At 36.9% G+C, this 22,500-nt stretch overlaps 1 protein-coding gene across 7 annotated transcripts in view; it reads right to left on the reverse strand.

The window, feature by feature from the left end:
• Positions 1–22,500, reverse strand: part of LOC106878652 (TBC1 domain family member 22B) — a 99,371-nt gene that overhangs the window by 56,524 nt on the left and 20,347 nt on the right. For 3 of the 7 annotated variants that reach the window (XM_089341826.1, XM_089341824.1, XM_014927936.3), the window contains exon 2: positions 4,193–4,296. The exons of the other annotated variants lie outside the window; for them this stretch is intronic. In XM_089341826.1, coding sequence (XP_089197952.1) covers positions 4,193–4,212 — 20 coding nt within the window. In that variant the 5' untranslated portion in view covers positions 4,213–4,296. The remainder of the gene's footprint in view (positions 1–4,192; positions 4,297–22,500) is intronic. 7 annotated transcript variants of the gene reach the window in all.

The following is a 22,500-nucleotide window of genomic DNA, read 5'->3' on the forward strand; positions in this document are numbered from 1 at the left end:
GATACAGGAGTTCATCAAATAAATTTCAGACAGAGAGAGAAGTGATATTTTCCACATTTTACATTTGAAACAATACAATTTTTAAAAAAATAAGGTTTGTAAAAAAAAAAAATAAAAAATAAAAAAAAAACATTGTAGGACAAAAATATTTTGATTTATGATTTTGTTGTTTTTAGAAAAAATTCTATAATATTGAACACATTAGTGATTAACTCAAAACAACTTTTTGGGGATTGGGGATAACCATTTTCAAAACTAGGTACAAACTAGTAAACATCACTATGGTAGCCTTGTGCTACAACAAAACTTAAAACTATTCAATATTGCTACAGAGCTGCAAAATTTCTAAAACCAAGAACAATTTTTTTTTCTTTATCATTAAGGTCTTGCAATCATAAAGTTGTGAGTTCATTTCCTGGACAAGGTAATGTGTGTTGTGATCTTGAGCAAGGTACTTCATGTTACATGCTGCTTCAATCTACTCAGTTATAAATGAATAGCAGTTGAATGCTGATGTAGCTCTCATTATTCCCATATGCCATTCTCTGGATGTGCTGCTGGGTCAAAAATGGGAAGGCTGAGAGGGTGTCTGTGTGTCAGTTAGCAACTACACTGATACTAAAAGTATTTAGCAAAAGCATTGTACATATTACTAAGTTATACTCATTCACAAGAAACAGCTGACTGTACAATAATATTACAGCAATGATAACTGTAATAAGGAGTACAGATGTACAAATTTAGAATGCTTTTGCTCTAAGCCAGGCGTCCCCAACCATTTTTTGCCTATGGACTCCTTTGATTCCTATTTTATTTGGATGGACCCTCATAGCCATTCACTGTTTAAAAAAAAGATCCTTCTGAATTTTTATAATTAACTATTATTGGAAATTGCATTTTAAAAAAATGTTGTGCATTGTAAAAGTATAAGCAATTTATTGCAGATAAATTTTAACAAAATTTTATGAGGACCTCAAAGAGCCATATGGACCCTGGTTGAGAACCACTGGTCTAAGCAATGCCACATACTTTCGTCTGTGCCCCAGCTACTTTATTAGCTCATACAAACATCTACCATTTTCAGGGTTCTGCCTCTCCACAATGCAAGAGCTGTTGATAGCAACATATTTTGATGCAGGCAGAGACTCAGAGACAGCATCAACTTAAACACCAGGACTCTGTGTGTGTGTGTGTGCGCGCGTGCGCGTGTGTGCCTATATCACCTTCCTTTAACAGCCACTTGTCCATGCTTGTATGGGTCAGATGGAATTTATTGTGACAGATCTCCAATGGCCAGATGCTCATTTGCAACCATGTCACTAACACACACACACACATATATATACAGCAGACTAGGACATATATATTTAGCAGTGTGTGTGTGTGTGTGTGTGTGTGTGCGTGCGTGTGTGTATATATATATACACGCACATGTATATACACAGACACATATGTATGATTTTATTTACGTGTGTGTGTGTGTGTGTGTGTGTGTGTGTAAATATTGCATTGTGGGTTGATGCAGTATGCCAAACGCAGATGGTTCAAACCACTTATAAACAAATCATTTGTCACTTAAAAAACAATGTAGAAGAAACAAGCAAATGAGTTAACAATGTAAATATTCTTGTTGCTAACTTTAAATTATAAAACATTATAGAGCAAGTACTTTTGAATTACATTTCCTTTTCAGATAGACTGGTATGTTGAGTTAATATTGACAACTGAAAGTTGTAAATGTTGGACACATAACCCTGTACTTTCACCCCCAACCTATCTCTTCCCTACTTCCTGCAGTCAGCATTAGCTCCCTAAACGGTTTCAGCAATCTTCAGATTCAATGACTCTTGAGGCTTCAGCAAAATCTCAATTGTTAGATATTAAAAAACTGCCTCTGGTAGTGTTTTGAAGCATCATTCTGTTATTCTTATTAGTAGTTGCCCCTTTTTGTTGAGCCATGGTAACAGGGCAGCTGGTGAACCACAGTGGAAAGAACAGCCAAGGCAGTTTTCTTGTTTGTGGCTCTCTGCTCCCAAAGGGACAGCCACTAAGCTGGTACTTTTGTAGTCATTGTTAGGCAATGACTACAACTACTGCCTAAATAACATCATCTTAATATTATGACAAGTTCAGATCCTTTTAAGCAGCTCCTTTATCTATTCTCCACCTGCTCCTAATAACAGAGTACACCAATATAGATCCCATCCTTATCAATCCTTTTCATCTGCTACAGATCCTGAAGTACTGTGTGTCCATCCCATAGCTAGTGCAATGAGGCTAAGCACTTGAGATCCAAAAAACCTTCAGGCTGATATCTGCTAGCTACTACAAACAGTGTTTTGTGAGGCAAATGTACTTCATGCCAGAGAGAGAGATCTAGAGGGGAGAGGAATAAGTTAAAACCATGGGTTATCACTGTTAATCTAACACTATAGACATGGGCTAAAATTGTTGGTTACTGAGCACCAGATGTTTTCATTAAACATTAAGTTTTGCTGAGAAAAAAATAAAGTTTCTTAGGTGTATGTGTTGGGGTGTGGGTTAGATTCTTTAAGATCTAACCTTGGTCCTTATGTTACTCTTCCAAACTATCCAGCCATCACTTATAATTCTGCTGCATTGCAACAATACTTTACTCAGTGCTTTGTCAGGATGTAACAAATGGAAAGTAAACACAGACTCTAAATCAGTGGTTCTCAACCTTTTTTTTTTAGCCCATAGACCCCTTCGATCCCTATTCTACTCTGGTGGATCCTCGTAGATGTTTAAAAATCCTATTATACTTCAATAATTAAATGTTTTTAGGAATTGTATAAAAAAATATTAAAATATTTTGTGAATTGTAGAAGTATAACTAATCTATTGCAAATAAATTTTAACAATGAATTTTTATATGGACCCCCAAGGAGCATAGAGACCCCGGTTGAGAACCACTACTCTAAATGATATCAAAGTTAATATCAATATCTGGAAGCTATTCCACAAAACAAAATGGGTCAGGTAAAATAAAGTGCTTTGTTGTGATAAATAACAAAAAACTAGCAGGACTAAGAAATATGAACCCAAGACTTAGGTCTTATACCTAACATATAAACATTAATCCATTGTCTTAGAACTAAGATTTACCATGGACTGAAGTTAACTGGCTGCCAGTTTCCTGGCTCAAGAACCAACAACTTGCCCTCCTATGATCAGTACTACTTTGTGGCCATATCCAAGATATACAAAAGCTATTGGTGAAGTCTTAGTGGATTTTGATAGAAGACTGAAGAAGATACAACACACCAATGTATAACTGGTGATTCATTTCTTGGCAGTACTGAATTTGAATTCTCTCTTGAGAGAGAGAGAGGAGCAAGGAAGAGACAGGCAGAGAGGGGGCGAGGAAGAGAGCCAGACAGAGAGGGAGGGAGGGGAGGGAGAAAATGGTAGATTCTGCCAGGCTAACTAGCTCTAGTCAGGCAATCTTTTATGAGAAGCAAGCTGCATGAGATTTGGCTCATCTTCAGGTGGGCCACACTACTAAAAAACTTCAACATTATTCTTCATCAGGTGCGCCATTCAGAAAGTCCCACAGGCAACAGTTTACTTGTGACTGTTCTAACTGATAACGAGCTCTATAAGCCACTTGGTTTGTAAGGACACTGCTAACTAGAGGATTGTTTAAGGCAAGTCAACTTGACAAAGCACGAAGCTCAACACTTCTTAATCCACAGCACTGTTTACAAGTAGAATGAGTTGTTAATTTAAGGTGTTTTGACCACATACTGAATACAACCAGAAACCACTGGTGACAAGATAGAAACAAACTGACCAGCTCTCAACTGATTGACCAGTAGTAACCAATATCAACTTGGCTGACCTACTACATGCACTGACTTGCTCTAGATAGAGTACACAAAGACAAACTTTACATGACAAAGCTACTGTGAAAGATCTGACGAACAGCACTTCAGGAGTCACCAGTCAGATAAACCCAAGTTATACAATAAAGTTAGTCAATAATGAAAATATATTTAGCTCAAAATCAAATACATGTTTGTACAAACACTGCATGAAAAAAAAAAAGAAAAAAAACATCCTTCTGAACACATTGGATTTCAAGTGGGTGGGTGAGTATCTATGTTTAATTTCTTTTTTTTTTTATTTTATTTTTATTTTTTATTAAGGAGTGGTAGTGAGTGAATCTTACCGTGTCCGAGTCGGTTCCATCAGTTAGCGTGGCAGCAAAGCAAGCAATGCTAGAAAATTCAGTCATCCGATACAGCAATGTCCAGCAGAATGGTACTGTTTAATCTGAGGAGAATTGTAGGAAAGTCACTGCAACAGGCATGGTAGACACAGACACAACACTTTGAACAAATTTTTTATTTCTCCACACCAAAAACACCAACAGAGAGAAGACAAAAGAAGCTTTATAGGCCAGCTCAAAGAATATTCATTATTGCTGTGGCTACTATGTTTGGTCCAAGACCAGCCCTGGTTGAGCAGACCTATGATCAAAGGCACTCCAGCTGTGACCATCCCATCGTTTCAGATGTGCCTAGGGCTATATGATCTGATGTCCCTTTTCTTTGTCTAAGACAGTATGGTGCAAGTTGAGAAAATTTTGGCTGCTCTTTCTGTTGTCACTCAGAAATTACAGTTAATTTATTTTCAGTGAAAGGGAAACAAATTGCATTTCAAGAGAACTTTGAGTAACAGAATTGATTGAGAAGTTTAACAATTTGGTAATAAATAAAAACACAAACAAAACATAAAAAAAAAGAACACTGAAAATCAAATGTAATATCACAGGTGTTAATTAAATCAAACAAAATAAAAATTAAATATTAATTAACGAAATTGAATAATAATATAGTTAATACTCTCATTGTCTTTACATTTAAGAATAAATGTGTAGGTGTAAGTATAACTGCTATTTTGTGAGAGAAAGTTTTAGGATAGAGACAGTCACATTTGTGAGAAAAAGAGAGAAGTGTCTTTGCATAAAATGAGAGGAGGAATAGGAGAGGGAGTGAATACCTCCACCTGGAGTTTGATTTACACCTGTGTTTCCAGTTACATTTCTTCATTAAATGAAGGGTGGATGGAGATCTATCACCCCAAGTAAGACTGAATAAGGAAACAGGTTCATTGAAAGAAAGCTAGGGAGAGAGAGAGAAGGAAATATAGATAATGCATGAGACAGATAGACAGAGAGCTAGACATATAGACAGAGAGCTAGACAGATAGACAGAGAGCTAGACATATAGACAGGGAACTAGACATATAGACAGGGAACTAGACAGATAGACAGAGAGCTAGACATATAGACAGAGAGCTAGACATATAGACAGAGAGCTAGACAGATAGACAGAGAGCTAGACAGATAGACAGAGAGCTAGACATATAGACAGATAGCTAGACATAGACAGGGAGCTAGACATATAGACAGAGAGCTAGACATATAGACAGAGAGCTAGATAGATAGACAGAGAGCTAGACATATAGACGGAGAGCTAGACAGATAGACAGAGAGCTAGAGAGCTAGACAGATATACAGGGAGCTAGATAGATAGACAGAGAGCTAGACATATAGACAGAGAGCTAGACAGATAGACAAAGAGCTAGACAGATAGACAAAGAGCTAGACAGATAGACAGAGAGCTAGACAGATAGACAGAGAGCTAGACAGATAGACAGAGAGCTAGACAGATAGACAGAGAGCTAGACATATAGACAGAGAACTAGACAGATAGACAAAGAGCTAGACATATAGACAGAGAGCTAGACATATGGACAGAGAGCTAGACAGATAGACAGAGAGCTAGACAGATAGACAGAGAGCTAGACAGATAGACAGAGGGCTAGACAGATAGACAGAGGGCTAGACAGATAGACAGAGAGCTAGACAGATAGACAGAGAGCTAGACAGATAGACAGAGAGCTAGACATATAGACAGAGAGCTAGACATATAGACAGAGAGCTAGACATATAGACAGAGAGCTAGACAGATAGACAGAGAGCTAGACAGATAGACAGGGAGCTAGACAGATAGACAGAGAGCTAGACATATAGACAGAGAGCTAGACATATAGACAGAGAGCTAGACATAGACAGAGAGCTAGACATATAGACAGAGAGCTAGACATATAGACAGAGAGCTAGACATATAGACAGAGAGCTAGACATATAGACAGAGAGCTAGACAGATAGACAGGGAGCTAGACAGATAGACAGAGAGCTAGACATATAGACAGAGAGCTAGACATATAGACAGAGAGCTAGACAGATAGACAGAGAGCTAGACAGATAGACAGAGAGCTAGACAGATAGACAGAGAGCTAGACAGATAGACAGAGAGCTAGACATATAGACAGAGAGCTAGACAGATAGACAGAGAGCTAGACAGATAGACAGAGAGCTAGACATACAGACAGAGATCTAGACAGATAGACAGAGAGCTAGACATATAGACAGGGAGCGAGACAGATAGACAGAGAGCTAGACATATAGACAGAGAGCTAGACATATAGACAGAGAGCTAGACAGATAGACAAAGAGCTAGAGAGATAGACAGAGAGCTAGACATATAGACAGGGAGCTAGACAGATAGACAGAGAGCTAGACATATAGACAGAGAGCTAGACATATAGACAGAGAGCTAGACATATAGACAGAGAGCTAGACAGATAGACAGGGAGCTAGATAGATAGACAGAGAGCTAGACATATAGACAGAGAGCTAGACAGATAGACAGGGAGCTAGACATACAGACAGAGAGCTAGACATATAGACAGAGAGCTAGACACATAGACAGAGAGCTAGACAGATAGACAGAGAGCTAGACAGATAGACAGAGAGCTAGACAGAGAGCTAGACAGATAGACAGAGCTAGACAGATAGACAGAGAGCTAGACATATAGACAGAGAGCTAGACATATAGACAGAGAGCTAGACAGATAGACAGGGAGCTAGATAGATAGACAGAGAGCTAGACATATAGACAGAGAGGTAGACAGATAGACAGGGAGCTAGACATACAGACAGAGAGCTAGACATATAGACAGAGAGCTAGACACATAGACAGAGAGCTAGACAGATAGACAGAGAGCTAGACAGATAGACAGAGAGCTAGACAGATAGACAGAGAGCTAGAGAGATAGACAGAGAGCTAGACATATAGACAGGGAGCTAGACAGATAGACAGAGAGCTAGACATATAGACAGAGAGCTAGACAGATAGACAGAGAGCTAGACATATAGACAGGGAGCTAGACAGATAGACAGCGAGCTAGACATATAGACAGAGAGCTAGACATATAGACAGAGAGCTAGACATATAGACAGAGAGCTAGACATATAGACAGAGAGCTAGACATATAGACAGAGAGCTAGACAGAGACAAGGAGCTAGACAGATAGACAGAGAGCTAGACATATAGACAGAGAGCTAGACATATAGACAGAGAGCTAGACAGATAGACAGAGAGCTAGACAGATAGACAGAGAGCTAGACATATAGACAGGGAGCTAAACAGATAGACAGAGAGCTAGACATATAGACAGAGAGCTAGACAGATAGACAGATAGACAGAGAGCTAGACAGATAGACAAGGAGCTAGACAGATAGACAGAGAGCTAGACATATAGACAGAGAGCTAGACATATAGACAGAGAGCTAGACAGATAGACAGAGAGCTAGACATATAGACAGAGAGCTAGACATATAGACAGAGAGCTAGACATATAGACAGAGAGCTAGACATATAGACAGAGAGCTAGACAGATAGACAGGGAGCTATACAGACACAGAGCTAGACAGATAGACAGAGAGCTAGACATATAGACAGAGAGCTAGACATATAGACAGAGAGCTAGACATATAGACAGAGAGCTAGACATATAGACAGAGAGCTAGACATATAGACAGAGAGCTAGACATATAGACAGAGAGCTAGACAGATAGACAGGGAGCTAGACAGATAGACAGGGAGCTAGACAGATAGACAGGGAGCTAGACAGATAGACAGGGAGCTAGACAGATAGACAGGGAGCTAGACAGATAGACAGAGAGACAGAGAGCTAGACATATAGACAGAGAGCTAGACAGATAGACAGAGAGCTAGACAGATAGACAGAGAGCTATACATATAGACAGAGAGCTAGACATATAGACAGAGAGCTAGACAGATAGACAGGGAGCTAGACAGATAGACAGGGAGCTAGACAGATAGACAGGGAGCTAGACAGATAGACAAATAGAGGTACAGATAGACCAACAGCTACAAGAATAGATCAATACACAGATAGCTCGATTAACAGACTGATAGACAGACAGCTATGAAGAGACACAGATACATGTAGATAGATGAATCAAAACAAGGATACAAAAAGGTAAAAATGAAGGAAGGAACTTGACACTGACACAACCATAAGATAACAAAGTGTACTCTTGCTGAATCAGATTAGCCTCAATTGGTTAAAGGTGTTCCAGCCATAACCATCCCTTTTTTTCTTGTGTGTGTATAGAAGTCTACCTTGTCCAATATAGGCTTCATTATTTAAGCTACCAGGATATAATTTGAGAAAAATTAGGGCTATTTCTAGCAAGTTGAGATACTTGGAAGAGGCTTCCCTGTTAGCTCATAATGTTGTTCTGTATTGTTAGTTAACCTCAGGTCAGCCAACATTAAGCAAATTCATAATCAAAAGCATTCTAGCTATTATCAGCCTGTCCATTTTTTCCAGACATAGTGTATGAAAGACTGCATATCATATGGCGTGATTTGAGTGAGATTTGGCTGCCATTTCTTGCATGTAAAGGTTATGTGTTTGGCTTATTCAATGTAGCCTAAGTGACTAATATCTAAATGTTGGATCACTTCATTATCTTGTCTTTTGCTGGATTACAAAAGAGAAGTCAAGCTAACAGGGCCACTCAACCTGCTAGAAATAGCAGCAATACAGCCCTCAAACCATAACCTATTTTAACACTAGTATTCAGATTACTGTGCCATAATCCTTATTTATTCGCATTGTTTTGAATTAGTCATGGTTTACCTCATAGCTTTGAGATTTCAATTATTTATTTTTAGAATGACATTGTAGGGTAGGTGTGAGAGGCCAGAGCTGGCCTGTTTAAACATAAAACAAGTAGAATATTTAGGCCAGATATGGCTGGTTTCATTGCTAAAGGGTTTAAAAGAAAGGACACCAAAGAAGCTTCACATGGCTGGTCAACCCACTAGAAACATCTGCTAACCTTAACACTCAAAACACCCAATTATCTTTACAAACAGAGAGACTATACATTGAACAATATACTCCAAAGTACACCATATTTGAAAACATGAAACAGTACAGACATGGCTAGAATGCCTTTCATCATAATTCTGCTCAATCAAGGTGAACACAAAACTGAAGAACAACAACTGAACAGAACGTTACCAAAACAGCAACAACAAAAATAAGGACATCAATAATCAATGACAAAAATTCCATACTATCATCATTATCATTTTAATATCCATTTTTCCACAGGCAAAATTTAATCAGGCAGAGTTTCTACAGTCAAATGCTCTTCCTGATGTCAACTCACACCCATTTCCCCTAATCCTTCAGTCAAGATCATTATGATGGCCTGGCATGTTTTTACAGAAGATTGCAAACAAACAACACTGCTTGTATGATGGTGACATTTGTCTATGGTTAGTGTTTGATGTCAAAACAAGGTAACACAAACATGCATATGTATGCTTGGAGACACAAAATAAAATTAATACATATCAGCCATAATACATAAATTATCTTCAGACATCTATATACAGTACATCATTTTCAGAGGCGTAGGTGGCAAATCCATTTGTCACCTAAACTTCTGAAGAGAACACTGTGTATATAGAAATATGAATATACTTATGAATCATGGCTTATATTTATTGATATGATTCCTTCAATGCTTTTGTTACACCTAATTACATAAGATACATAAGAATATCTACAATTTACAGGATGCATTGAAACAGCTGTAAAGATGTCATATCTTGTAACAATTTGTAAAAACTTATGTAAATATATTCATACTCCTACAATTGTTTGTCCTTCTCTATTGATATTCACTCAAGCTTTTTCTTTCTTCTAGTCAACTCACCTGCTTCTGGTATACCGACTCTGATTGAGAAGTTGGATTCAGCATTAAGATTACTCTGTCAAATGTAATGCTTATTCGTTCACACTGTTTTCAATTAACCATGCACTATCTTGTAGCTTTGAGATTTCGATGATGAGATAGTTTCTTATTAGAATGACATTGCACAGTAAGTATGAAAAGCCAGGACTGGCCAGTTTGAACATAAAATAGAATATCTTGGCAGGATATGGTCAGTTTAAATGTTAAAGGGGATTAAACATCCTCATACCCAATATATATATATATATATATATATATATATATATACGTATATACATACACACACATACATACATACATACATACATACATATATATATATACATATAGGCGTAGGAGTGGCTGTGTGGTAAGTAGCTTGCTTACCAACCACATGGTCCCGGGTTCAGTCCCACTGCGTGGCATCTTGGGCAGGTGACTCCTACTATAGCCTCGGGCCAACCAAAGCCTTGTGAGTGGATTTGGTAGACGGAAACTGAAAGAAGCCCGTCGTATATATATATATATATATATATATATATATATATATATATATACACACACATAAATACACATGAATATATATATATTCTTTATTCTTTTATTTGTTTCAGACAAACCAACCCTAGGACTTGTTCTTTGTAAGCCTAGTACTTATTCTATTGGCCTCTTTTACCAAACCACTAAGTTATGGGGACGTAAACACACCAACAACAGTTGTCAAGCGATGGTGGACACACACACACACACACATACATACATATATATATATATATATATATATATATATGACAAGCTTCTTTCAGTTTCCATCTACCAAATCCAGTCACAAGGTTTGGGTTGGCCTGAGGCTATAGAAGACACTTGCCCAAGATGCCACGCAGTGAGACTGAACCTGGAACCATGTGGTTGGTAGGCAAGCTACTTGCCATACAGCCACTTCTGCAACTCATACATATATATATACATACACATGAATACATACACACACACACACACATATATATATACATACACATGAATATATATATAAACACACACACAAATATATATTAGCTGAATAGCCCATCGTTGCCAGGCAATTATTACACTAGAATGTCTTATATAGTTTTGTTTATTCCATGTCAGAGGATGCTTTCCCCGACAGATAGGCCTCTTGATCAGGACAGACCTGTGCAATTTTTGCAAAAAAATTTTGAGGATTTTTTTCCTTTTTAAATTATTAACATGTCTGTTCAACCGTTTCACAAGACTTTATTCATTGAAACTTATTAAAACTTCAGAAGCTCTTACAACTTTAGTCGTCATAATGTTTTGCTTTCATTTGCTTAATAAAAATTCCTCCTCGTAATGACTTTGCTTTCATTTTGTGATAGCTATCATGCAGAAAATGCCAGCTTCCAAACTGATTAAACTTTAAATTTCAGTAACATTTTCCTGCAATTTTTCTGGAACAAATAAATAACAAAATGAGATTTAATGTGGAAAATTATTTGAATATACCAAATTTGAAAATTTTGATGTAATTGTAAAATCTCACACTATGTGACAGCAACAGGGAAGACTCTACAAAAGTAGAGAGACAGACATTTATAGGATGTCACACACACACACATATATTTACAAACACACAAACACAGGTAATAACAAGTTAAAAATGGTGTAGACATATGTATGTATATGTATGTATGCATGTAGAAAAGCCACCTAACCCCTCTCTCCTTAAAAGCATGTATTCCTCACACCCACCTTTGTCTCCCTTCATCGGCATTTTAAAAGTTGTGTGTGTGTGTGTATCTATGTATTTATGAAGGTATGCAGTGTCATGTGTATATGACAGCTGTATTAACATCCCTTTGCATTCCATATTTGCTGCTGACAGAACACTGTACTCACCTTCCCTTATATCAATCACACTCACTCTACTACTATATTTCCCTGAGACTAATACTTTTTACACCCTTCTCATTTTATCATATAATTCGCCCAACCCCACTGGGGGGCACATCATAGATTTTTATTGAAATCCAATTAGCCTATTATTGAACTGAATGTTAGTGTAACATGTATGCAGTTTGATGAATACTGGTTCGCTGGTTTAGGCAGTAAGATGGTAACAGACAGACAAAATTGCCATTTATATAGAAGATGCACATGCACACACGCACACACACACACACACACGCATGCACGCACGGTGGGTTTCATTCAGTTAAGCATCTATCAAATTCAATCATCACAAGGCTTTGGCCAGCCAAGGGCTATAGTAGAAGACACTTGCCCAAGGCACCATGCAGTGGGACTGAACCCGAAACTACATGGCTGCAAAGCAAACTTAACCACACACCCATGCCTGCACCTTTCATTTTCTTAGAATAAGACTGATTTGGAAAAAATTTGGCTGCTATTTCTAGTAGACTGAGTGACTATGTCCAGGCTATCTTGTTGGCTCATTTCCATATATATTTTGATGTGCTGTGAGTATATATTATTGATAAATAAATCATACACACACACATAGACATACATAATAGATAGGTACATTATATAAAGATAAAAGATATTTCATATCTATCACTATTCTTTAGGGAATAAGTGACCAAAATGCTGTCAATAGATTTGTCTGAAATAGCTATTGATCAGTACAAACTTTATCAATTCAGTTGTCAGGGTTGTACAACATCTATGTTACAATACAATGTTGTTAAGAGTGTTTCATGCCATAATTAACTGCAGCTGGTTGTATTTGCAAGAATATCAGGCTGCCAACTAAAAGGTTTATGGTTTGTAATCATTCTTCAACTGGCACTGTGCTGTATACTGTGCACATGGCCAAGACAATTAACTCTTAAATAATTCAGTCCAACTAGTTGTAAATAGCTAAGTAGGATAGTGGAACTTACTGAAGCAAGATGTAGGAGTACTGTGCAACAGGTGTTCTGAAAATTGTAAGAACTGGTGGTACCTTCTTTACTTGCTGAAAGACAGGCCCAAGAAAATTACTTGCCATCAACCCATTACATCCAGAGTTCCCTATTGTTCCTTAGACATTGAAATTCATTGTGTTTATTATATTACAGAATCAAGCTGTTGTTAACCAAGACTACCTGCTCATGGTTGGGTGGTCAGTTGGTGTCAGAACTGGCTTCCTACTGGGCTTGCCCAGTGAATGGGGTATGTGGGCATCAAACAGGATTAAAGAAATACCAAACCTGTCAAACCCCTGAGAGCCAAAAGCACCCGGGTCCCACCAGGATTACAAAGTCCAGTGAAACATCTAAATTGAAGTTATTCCAACATTTAATTTCATTCCAGGGTGCAGATTCATAAAAAAAAGCCCAGGACAGAGAGGAGTAGAAAAGATGGGAAGAAAAAACTGAGGTATACAAATAGCAAAAATGCTATGGAAACAACTTCACTTGATATTTTATAAATGTGGCAGAAATGTAAGCTTTGCCTTTTTTGATGGCATCTCTTGACATTCAGAGTTCAAATGCAGCCAGGACTAACTTTGTCTTATAGCTTTCTGAGATCAATAAAAATAAGTACCAGTGCTGTCATGAGGATCAATTTAAACAAATGTTCTTTTCTCTAAAGTGTGTGGCTTTGTGTCATGGATTGGCAGAATCGCCATAGAGTGGGACAAAATGCCTAGTAGTATTTATTTGTTCCTGCTCTTTACATTATTGAGTTTAAATCCCACCAAGGTCTCAACTTAACTTTTTTTTATCTTTGAGAGATCAATAAAATACAGAACCAACCAAGTACTAGAATAATCAACTATTTACTAGTCCGTCAGATTTCTGATTTTGTATCAATGTTAGAAACCATTCTAATCTAAAGTGTTGTGTGATCCAATCAAAACAACGAAGAAAGGAATACAGAAGAACCAAAAAGTAGGTGATAGTTTGAAAAAGTCTTCTGTGCTTATTAATTTAACTTAAATGGTTTTGTACTCGTTAAACATTAAAACTATTCCAGAATCTGAAACAGTTTAATCTTCCCAAAAACATCAATGAAAAGAGAAAACAAATATTACTGAGATTCAATAAAATGGTTAAATATCAAAGAATATATTTTGTTCTCATTTACGCTGATTCTACATATTTTCCTTCAATTTCGTTTGTTTTTATTCATATTTATTTTCCATGACCAAGCATAGTTTAAAATAGATATAACCTACATATTAAGAGCATTAGCAGTACAAAGAAAAGTGGGGAGCATGAAATGATAAAGAAAAAGAAGGAAACTTAATTTAATCATTGATGAGCTACTTGAAAAAATTCTACAGATAAAATATTGGAATATCAGGTCAGACAACAAAACCTAGGAAAAAGGGAAAAAAGGAAAATAAATATAGGCTTGAACTTGAGAAAAAAACTGTAACAAATATGGTGTGTCTGATATCTGATAGCCTTTCAGACAATCTATTTCAAGTCCATAATAAATATATTTTGTTTCATGTATAGGTTTCCACTAAGAGAGATATGCATGCATGACTGCACAATGCACACACGCACACACACTAATCTTCAAAAAATATCCTACAGACATCAACGTTTGAAATTTTAACTCTTGATACCAAATTTATATTACTCTTTTACTCTTTTATTTGTTTCAGTCATTTGACTGCGGCCATGCTGGAGCACCGCCTTTAGTCAAGCAAATCGACCCCGGGACTTATTCTTTGTAAGCCTAGTACTTATTCTATCGGTCTCTTTTGCCGAACCACTAAGTGATGGAGACATAAACACACCAGCATCGGTTGTCAAGCTAGGGGGACAAACACACACACACACACAAACACACACACATATACATATATATATATATATATATATATATACATATATACGACAGGCTTCTTTCAGTTTCCGTCTACCAAATCCACTCACAAGGCTTTGGTCAGCCCGAGGCTATAGTAGAAGACACTTGCCCAAGGTGCCACGCAGTGGGACTGAACCCGGAACCATGTGGTTGATAAGCAAGCTACTTACCACACAGCCACTCCTGCGCCTATAAGGCATTTGTTTCATTGAGATGCATTTGTTTCAATTAATCTTAGAAATAATAAATAATTTAGCAAAATAACTTTGTTGTTATTGAGCTGGTGCTTGGAATATAAATTGATATGAAGTTTTGAAAGGAGGTTTTAGTTTAAATCACTTTAAATGGGAAATTTGTATGATAGGACAAGAGTAGTCACAAGTAGGTTGATATAAAAAATGTTAAAGTTATGCATTACTGGTTAAAACACACAGACAAAGGAGAATTTTTACAGAGAGGTAATTACACAGCTATCAGATTGCTGGACTAGGTCATGAAAGTTATAGCTCAATAAATTAGGAAAAGATGAGATGCAGTTTGGTTATGTGCCAGAGAGAAGCACTACCAATACTTTCTAAGGCATGCAGGAGAGGTATTTAGCTAAAATTAACTGCTATAATTGACATTCATTGACCTAAAGAAAGCCTTCGATAGGGTCCCTTACTCTGTGATCTGGTGGTGGCTGAGGAAGCTAAGAGCAGATAAATGGCTTGTTAGAGCCATACAAGCCAGGTACGAAGAAGCTATCAGCAAGGTGAGAATTAATAAGTACAGTAATGAGTTTACCAAGGTTTGGTACTCATTCCCCTTCTTTTCATCGTAGTCCTCAAAGTCATAACAGAGGTAGTAAAGACCTGTTCCCCTTGGAACTTGTAGTAGAACCAGAAAAGAAATTTCAGGTACGGAGGCAAAAGCTGGAATTGAAGTGAATTTAGTAAAGAAGAAAGTTCTAGTAAGCAGGAAAATAGAGAAGAGTCCATTCCCATCTGGAAAATAACCTTGCTCAATATGTAAGGTGTAAGTAGAAATTCCATATGGTCAACCCAGTGCAAACTATAGACACACAAGAGGTGCAGTGGAATCACAGGAGGATTAACAGAGAAAAATAGACTTCATATGTAGAAGATAAGCAGACGCAATAAATACTAAGAACACATAGGAAATACAGTTTCTCAAGAGGTTCCCTGGAGATAAAAGATTAGTTTCTGTTAAGTAGGTAACCTAAATATCAGTGGGGGAGGATGTCTGAAAGTATAGTCAACAGAGTAAGAACCGGATGGAGAAAGTTCAGAGAGCGATTACCTCAGTTGATAACAAAAGGTTTCTCTCTCTCTCTCTCTGAGAGAGAAAAGCAGATTGTATGATGCTTGTGTACAAGCAGCAATGCTACACAGTGGTGAGATGCAGGCTCTAAATGCAGAGGAGATCTGAAGACTAGAAAGGAATGAAGCTAGAACGCTTTGCTGGATGTGCAACATCAGTGTGCATGTATGACAAAGTGCACATGTGTTGAGAGAAAAATTGTGCAGATGAAGTGTGCAAGAGAGACTACCATACTGGTATGGTCATATAATGCTTATAGATGAGAACAGCTGTACGAAAAAGGGTCCAATTGCTTAAAGTGGATGGAACTTGTGAAAGAGGGACCAGGAAGAATAGAACAAAAACATTCGTAATTCTATTTTATATGTGTGTGTGTGTGTGTGTGTGTGTGTGTGTGTGTGTGTGTATTACATGTATCATATATATTATATACAACATAATATAAATATATGGCTATACTATATATATATACTATATATATATATATAAATACATACATCAAATATCAAGAGATTCATACATGGCACTTATCAAATGCGAAGCATGAAACTCTTGGCTATATATATATATATATATATATATATATATGAGTGATTTATAAATCAAATATCTATTACTAGGCATTATAAGTATTTTTTAGCCTATGATATACTGTTGTTTGTACCTATATGAATCCTGAGCATGCAAACCTAAGACAACCAATCTTTTTAGGGGTTGCATAAAACTAAGATGGTGAGGGTTTGAGGGAAATTTAGCTTGTTAATTGTATCTAGTCATGACCATCTCTTCTTTAGTCATAAATATTTTTTACAATTACTTTTTATTTTATTTTATTTTCTTTTGTCTGGAGGGAGAGCTGTCGCCATAATTTTGGCAGATCCTTCAAGACTAGTGAGATTGTCAGTTATGTTCGATTTGACATTTGTAAGTCATCCGTGGAGAGGAGATTACAATGAGTTAACACACTGGACAGAAGTAGAGAAGGATTGGGAAAATATTGATTGGAACAGGACCTGTAGGGGGTGAAGAGAGTGTATTGAAAGGGTTTATACGGGGCAGGTGGTATGCAACTAGCTGGTATAAGAGGGGCCGAGGCTTTTGTATTAGTGATAAAATAGGCAGACACAGCACAACTATAGTACTATAGTACTATAGTACACAACTATAGTATCTAGTTCTACATTAATTGTTGTTGGCTATCTGGAGTAAATAAAGTTTAACCCTTTAGTATTTAAACTGGCCAGATCCAACCTCTCACATCTATCCTACAATGTCATTCTAAAATATATTCAAAAATATACTATCACATCATCGAAGTCTCAAAGCTACAAGATAATGCATGATTAAAAACAATGTGAATAAATAAGCATTACATTTCACAGATTAATTTGACTGCTAAACAGTTAAGGAACTCTTAACATGTAGCAAAATGACAGAGATATAGCTGTTTATTTTTCATCCAGCACTTCTCAAACAGTTAAATTGGTCTAGACGACTAACATGGGGGAGGAGTCAGATTGGATAACGTCCTAGACATGTAATGTCCAAGAGAAGGACTGGATGATCATGGCTGGAATGACTTTCAATAATGGTCAATGCTGACTGAGATGAACAAGATTTATTCTTGTATTATTTCACCATCTTCACCTGTCTTTCTAGCACTACACCATCTACCCCATTCATCCATATATACTCAATCTCCCCACCCACTGCCACTTTATCACTCTCTGACCCACTCTCACTAACCCTTATTATTTCTCTTTCCCTTCTATTACTCCTCTTCCTTAAGATTATCACTTAATTTCTCCACCAACACCCACAGCCAACAATAAACCTCATCCTCCCATAATGCTTTAACTTCTCAACACCTTGCCTAATGTCTCTACCCTTTCTTTTTCTCCTCCCTCCCCTACTCTCTCTGACTTGAGAGCTTTTTGGTCTTGCAAATAACAGAGCAACTTAACCAGTACCAATGCCACACACATACAAAGAAAGTCTTTAGAAAATAACACCCAGGACACGTAAAGTGGTTGGCATCAGGAAAGGTATGCAGCCATAGAAACCATGCCAAAACTGAAATACTGGAGCATCCACCAACCTGTTGGATCCTGTTGGATCATCCAACTTCTTATTTCCTTATTGCCCACAAGGGGCTAAACGTAGAGGGGACAAACTAAGGCAGACAAAGGGATTAAGTCGATTACATCGACCCCAGTGCGTAACTGGTACTTAATTTATCGACCCCAAAAGGATGAAAGGCAAAGTCGACCTCAGCGGAATTTGAACTCAGAACATAACAGCAGACGAAATACCGCTAAGCATTTCACCCGGTGTACTAACATTTCTGCCAGCTCGCCGCCTTAATCATCCAATTTGTGCCAGTATAAAAAGCAAACATAAAACGATGATATTTCACTCGTTTCAATCATTAGATCACTCTGATTATCCCATTTTTCCTTTTTTTTATATACTGTTTTTTTTACACTGTCCAATGTGTCATTCCTCATTTAAAATGCCAAGGTATTGTTTGAGAGAGATGCAATTGCTATTTCTAGCAAGCAGGTATGGTGACCGTGAATAAAGCTCCCTACTTAACAATAGTTCATTTCATGAACATGCCAAACAAATAGAGCAAGACATCCAGCTTCTGTCCTTCTTGCTTGACTGCTAGCAAAGTAAATACACTGCTGTCAATAAAAAAGAAATTGTAATGGTGGTGGCGGCGGCTAAAGATTTATTTTATTCTTTCACTGGTTTCAGTGACTGAGCCATGACTATGCTGGAGCATTTGCCTTCAACAGCTTTAACTCTATGATATCAACATCAGTGATTAGTCTGAGACTCTTTATGAAGTACTTTAACAAACGGTTAAGGTGCTTATTCAGATTGATGCTAGCATAAACAAATATATACACACACACAAGTAAAAACTTACTGTGGACAAGGTTGCATGGCATTCGATTATAAATGAATAAATACAAGATACATCAAGTACAAGACATCACCAACAAGTGAAAATTATGTAGACACACGAGCGATAAGTACAGGACAAATTACCAAAAAATATATAAGAACAAGACATCTGTTCTTATTGTATATTTTTTGGTAATTTGTCCTGTACCTGTCGCTTGTATGTCGTATGTCTATGTAATTTTCACTTGTTGGTGATGTCCTGTACTTGATGTATCTTATATCTATTCATCAGATATATATATATATATATATATATATATATATATATATACAAGAATAAGGGCAGGGAATCGTCAATTAATAATAGAATTAATAATTAATTTTGCCAAGTAGTTCAGTATGAAAAAACCTTTATCGGTAAAACCATTTATCATCATAAATATACAGGGATTAGCATTGAGTTGCTTCTCCAACATACTGAAAATTTAGAAATAGCAGTCAAAGAACTACTGATTCTAAACTACAAATTTTTCTCTAAACGGATGGCGATATTTATGGCACAAATATGCCATAAATTTGTGCCATAAATATCGCCATCCGTTTAGAGAAAAATTTGTAGTTTAGAATCAGTAGTTCTTTGACTGCTATTTCTAAATTTTCAGTATGTTGGAGAAGCAGCTCAATGCTAATCCCTGTATATTTATGATGATATATATATATGTGTGTGTGTGTGTGTGTGTGTGCATGCGATTCAATCATTTGATTGTGGCCATGCTGGAGCACCACTTTAAAGAGATTTTTAATCAAAGAAATTGACCCCAGGACATTCTTTGTAAGCTGAGTACTTATTCTATCAGTCTTTTTTGCCAAACCACTAAGTTACAGGGACGTAAACACACTAACATTGGTTGTCAAGTGATGATGGGTGGGGGGCAAACACACACACACACACATATATATATATACATATATATATATACGACTGGTTTCTTTCAGTTTCTGTCAACCAAATCCACTCACAAGGCTTTGTTTGGCCCAAGGCTATAATAGAAGATACTTGCTCAAGGTGCCACACTGAGGGGCTGGACCCGGAACCAAGCTTCTTACCACACAGCCATGTCTGTGCCTATATATATCTTTTACCATTTCTCTTTTGTTTCATGTATTTGACTGCAGTCATGCTGGAGCATTCTCTAGAAGGGTTTCAGTTGGACAAATCAAGCTCAGGGATTATCTTTTTAAATCCTAGTACTTACTCTATCAGTCTCTTCTAAATGCTAACTTTTTTTTGAGAAGCAGGTTCATCATCAGGCATAACTGACCAATAAGAAATTTCAAGGTAATTTTTCATTAGGTGTGCCATTCTGAAAGTCCTGTGGGTCACAGGTTGCTCATGATTGGTTTACAACATTGCTCTACATGCATGAAACAACAATTCAATCTTACTCAAATTATACATTACTATAGGCACAGGCATGGCTGTGTGGATAGGTGCAGGTAGTAAAAAGTTTGTTCCCCAACCACATGGTTCTAGGTTCAGTCCCACTGTATAGAACCACTTCTACTTTACTCTCGGGCTAAACCAAAGCCTTGTGAGTGGATTTAGTAGAAAGGTGTGTGTGTGTGTCTCTCTTTGTTGTCAGCAGTGGAGATTGCTCTCTCAAAGTGCCAGGTGTTAAAACACCTGAAAGTCATGGACAGGTGAAATAACTCACCCCAAATCCCATCCAGGAGTGATGGACATCAAAGCGTTTTTTAAAACTTTCTGCATTGTTAGATGCATTCCTTATTTTTCTACATAGGCACCAGCATAGCTGTGTGGTAAGAAGTTTGCTTCCCAACCACATGGCTCCAGGCTCAATCCCACTGCATGGAGTCTTGGGAAAGTGTTTTCTACTATAGCCCTGGGACAACCAAAGCACTGTGAGAGGATCTGGTAGATGAAAACTGAAAGAAACCCATTATGCGTGCATGTATATATATATACATATATATAATATTAGGGAAAAAATTCCAAATTTACAGGGAAAAATTCAATTTAATTTATCAAAATTAAATTAAATTTCAAAATATATAATATATAAAATATATAATTTAGAGAAAAAAACCACAATTATTTAATTCATCCATGAAAGTCCACAATCACATCTAGAAAAATTTAATAAGTAAATACACTAAAAAGACCTATAATAAAAATCAAAAAAGTACAAAGTAATAAATATGTTAAAATAGTACACTGTTAGTGTATTTACTTATTAAATTTTTCTATATGTGACCGTGGATTTTCATGGAGGAATTAAATAATTATGGTTTTTTTCTCTAAATTATATATGAGGGCTTTGTGTCTGTGAGAGTCCTCCACCACTGCTTGACAACTGATGTTGGTTTGTTTACATCCTCATAACTTAGTTTGGCAAAACAAGACTGAAAGAATAAGCACCAGGCATAAAAAATAAGCCCTGGAGTTGATTCATTCAGCTAAAAATTCTTTCAGGCAGTTCCCCAGTCTAACAATGAAAGAAGTTGAAAGATTAAAAAAATAAAAAGTTGCCCACACCAAAAGTGGTCACTCAAAAGTTGATCTCTCTCTCTCTCCCCTCACCCCACAAATAGTCCAGTTATTCATTGAGCTACTCAGTGTACAGGAACACAGGACTGTATTGTACTTGCATAGGAGAAAACAAAAAGCTCCACAAAAGTATATGCTGTATATGGGAACACAAAAGGTTCAGTATTTCATGCTAGAGTATGGGAGCAGAAACAGTGCAGTGATTTATAGTGCAAGTATTTTGGAGGATCAAATAAATACTAAATCATGTCATTTCCATAGAGCACTCTTTGCAATCAAAAATGAAGCTGATCAAATTGGTACAGTACTTCTCTGCTGGTCAAGATGTCCACAGTTCATATGTCTCTATGAATGCTGTGCTTTATTTATTCAAACTCATGATATTTAAGTCTCATGAAGCTCAGTGCACCTGACTGTAAATAGCTGTTGGTTAGCCCCAATTCAACTCTGAACAAGCAGGCATCTGATCAAATGCATCCCAGCTCTAACAACCCCATCTTTTGTTTTTCAAACAAACAATTTAGAACTACATTACTGAATGCTTATTTTGTTTTCTGAAATGATACAGTGTACTTTGAAGGTAATTTTGCTGCTATTTCTAGCATAACAAGTAACTGTATAGAAGCCCTCCTACTTTAAGGAAGAGATGCACTTTACTCTTATAGTTCTTTCTACTTTAGGCAAAAAGACCTGAAATTTAGTGGGCGAGATGAGG

The sequence above is a fragment of the Octopus bimaculoides genome, chromosome 25 (assembly GCF_046866305.1).
Source record: "Octopus bimaculoides isolate indiv1 chromosome 25, ASM4686630v1, whole genome shotgun sequence".
In the NCBI taxonomy this organism is placed as follows: Eukaryota; Metazoa; Mollusca; class Cephalopoda; order Octopoda; family Octopodidae; genus Octopus; species Octopus bimaculoides.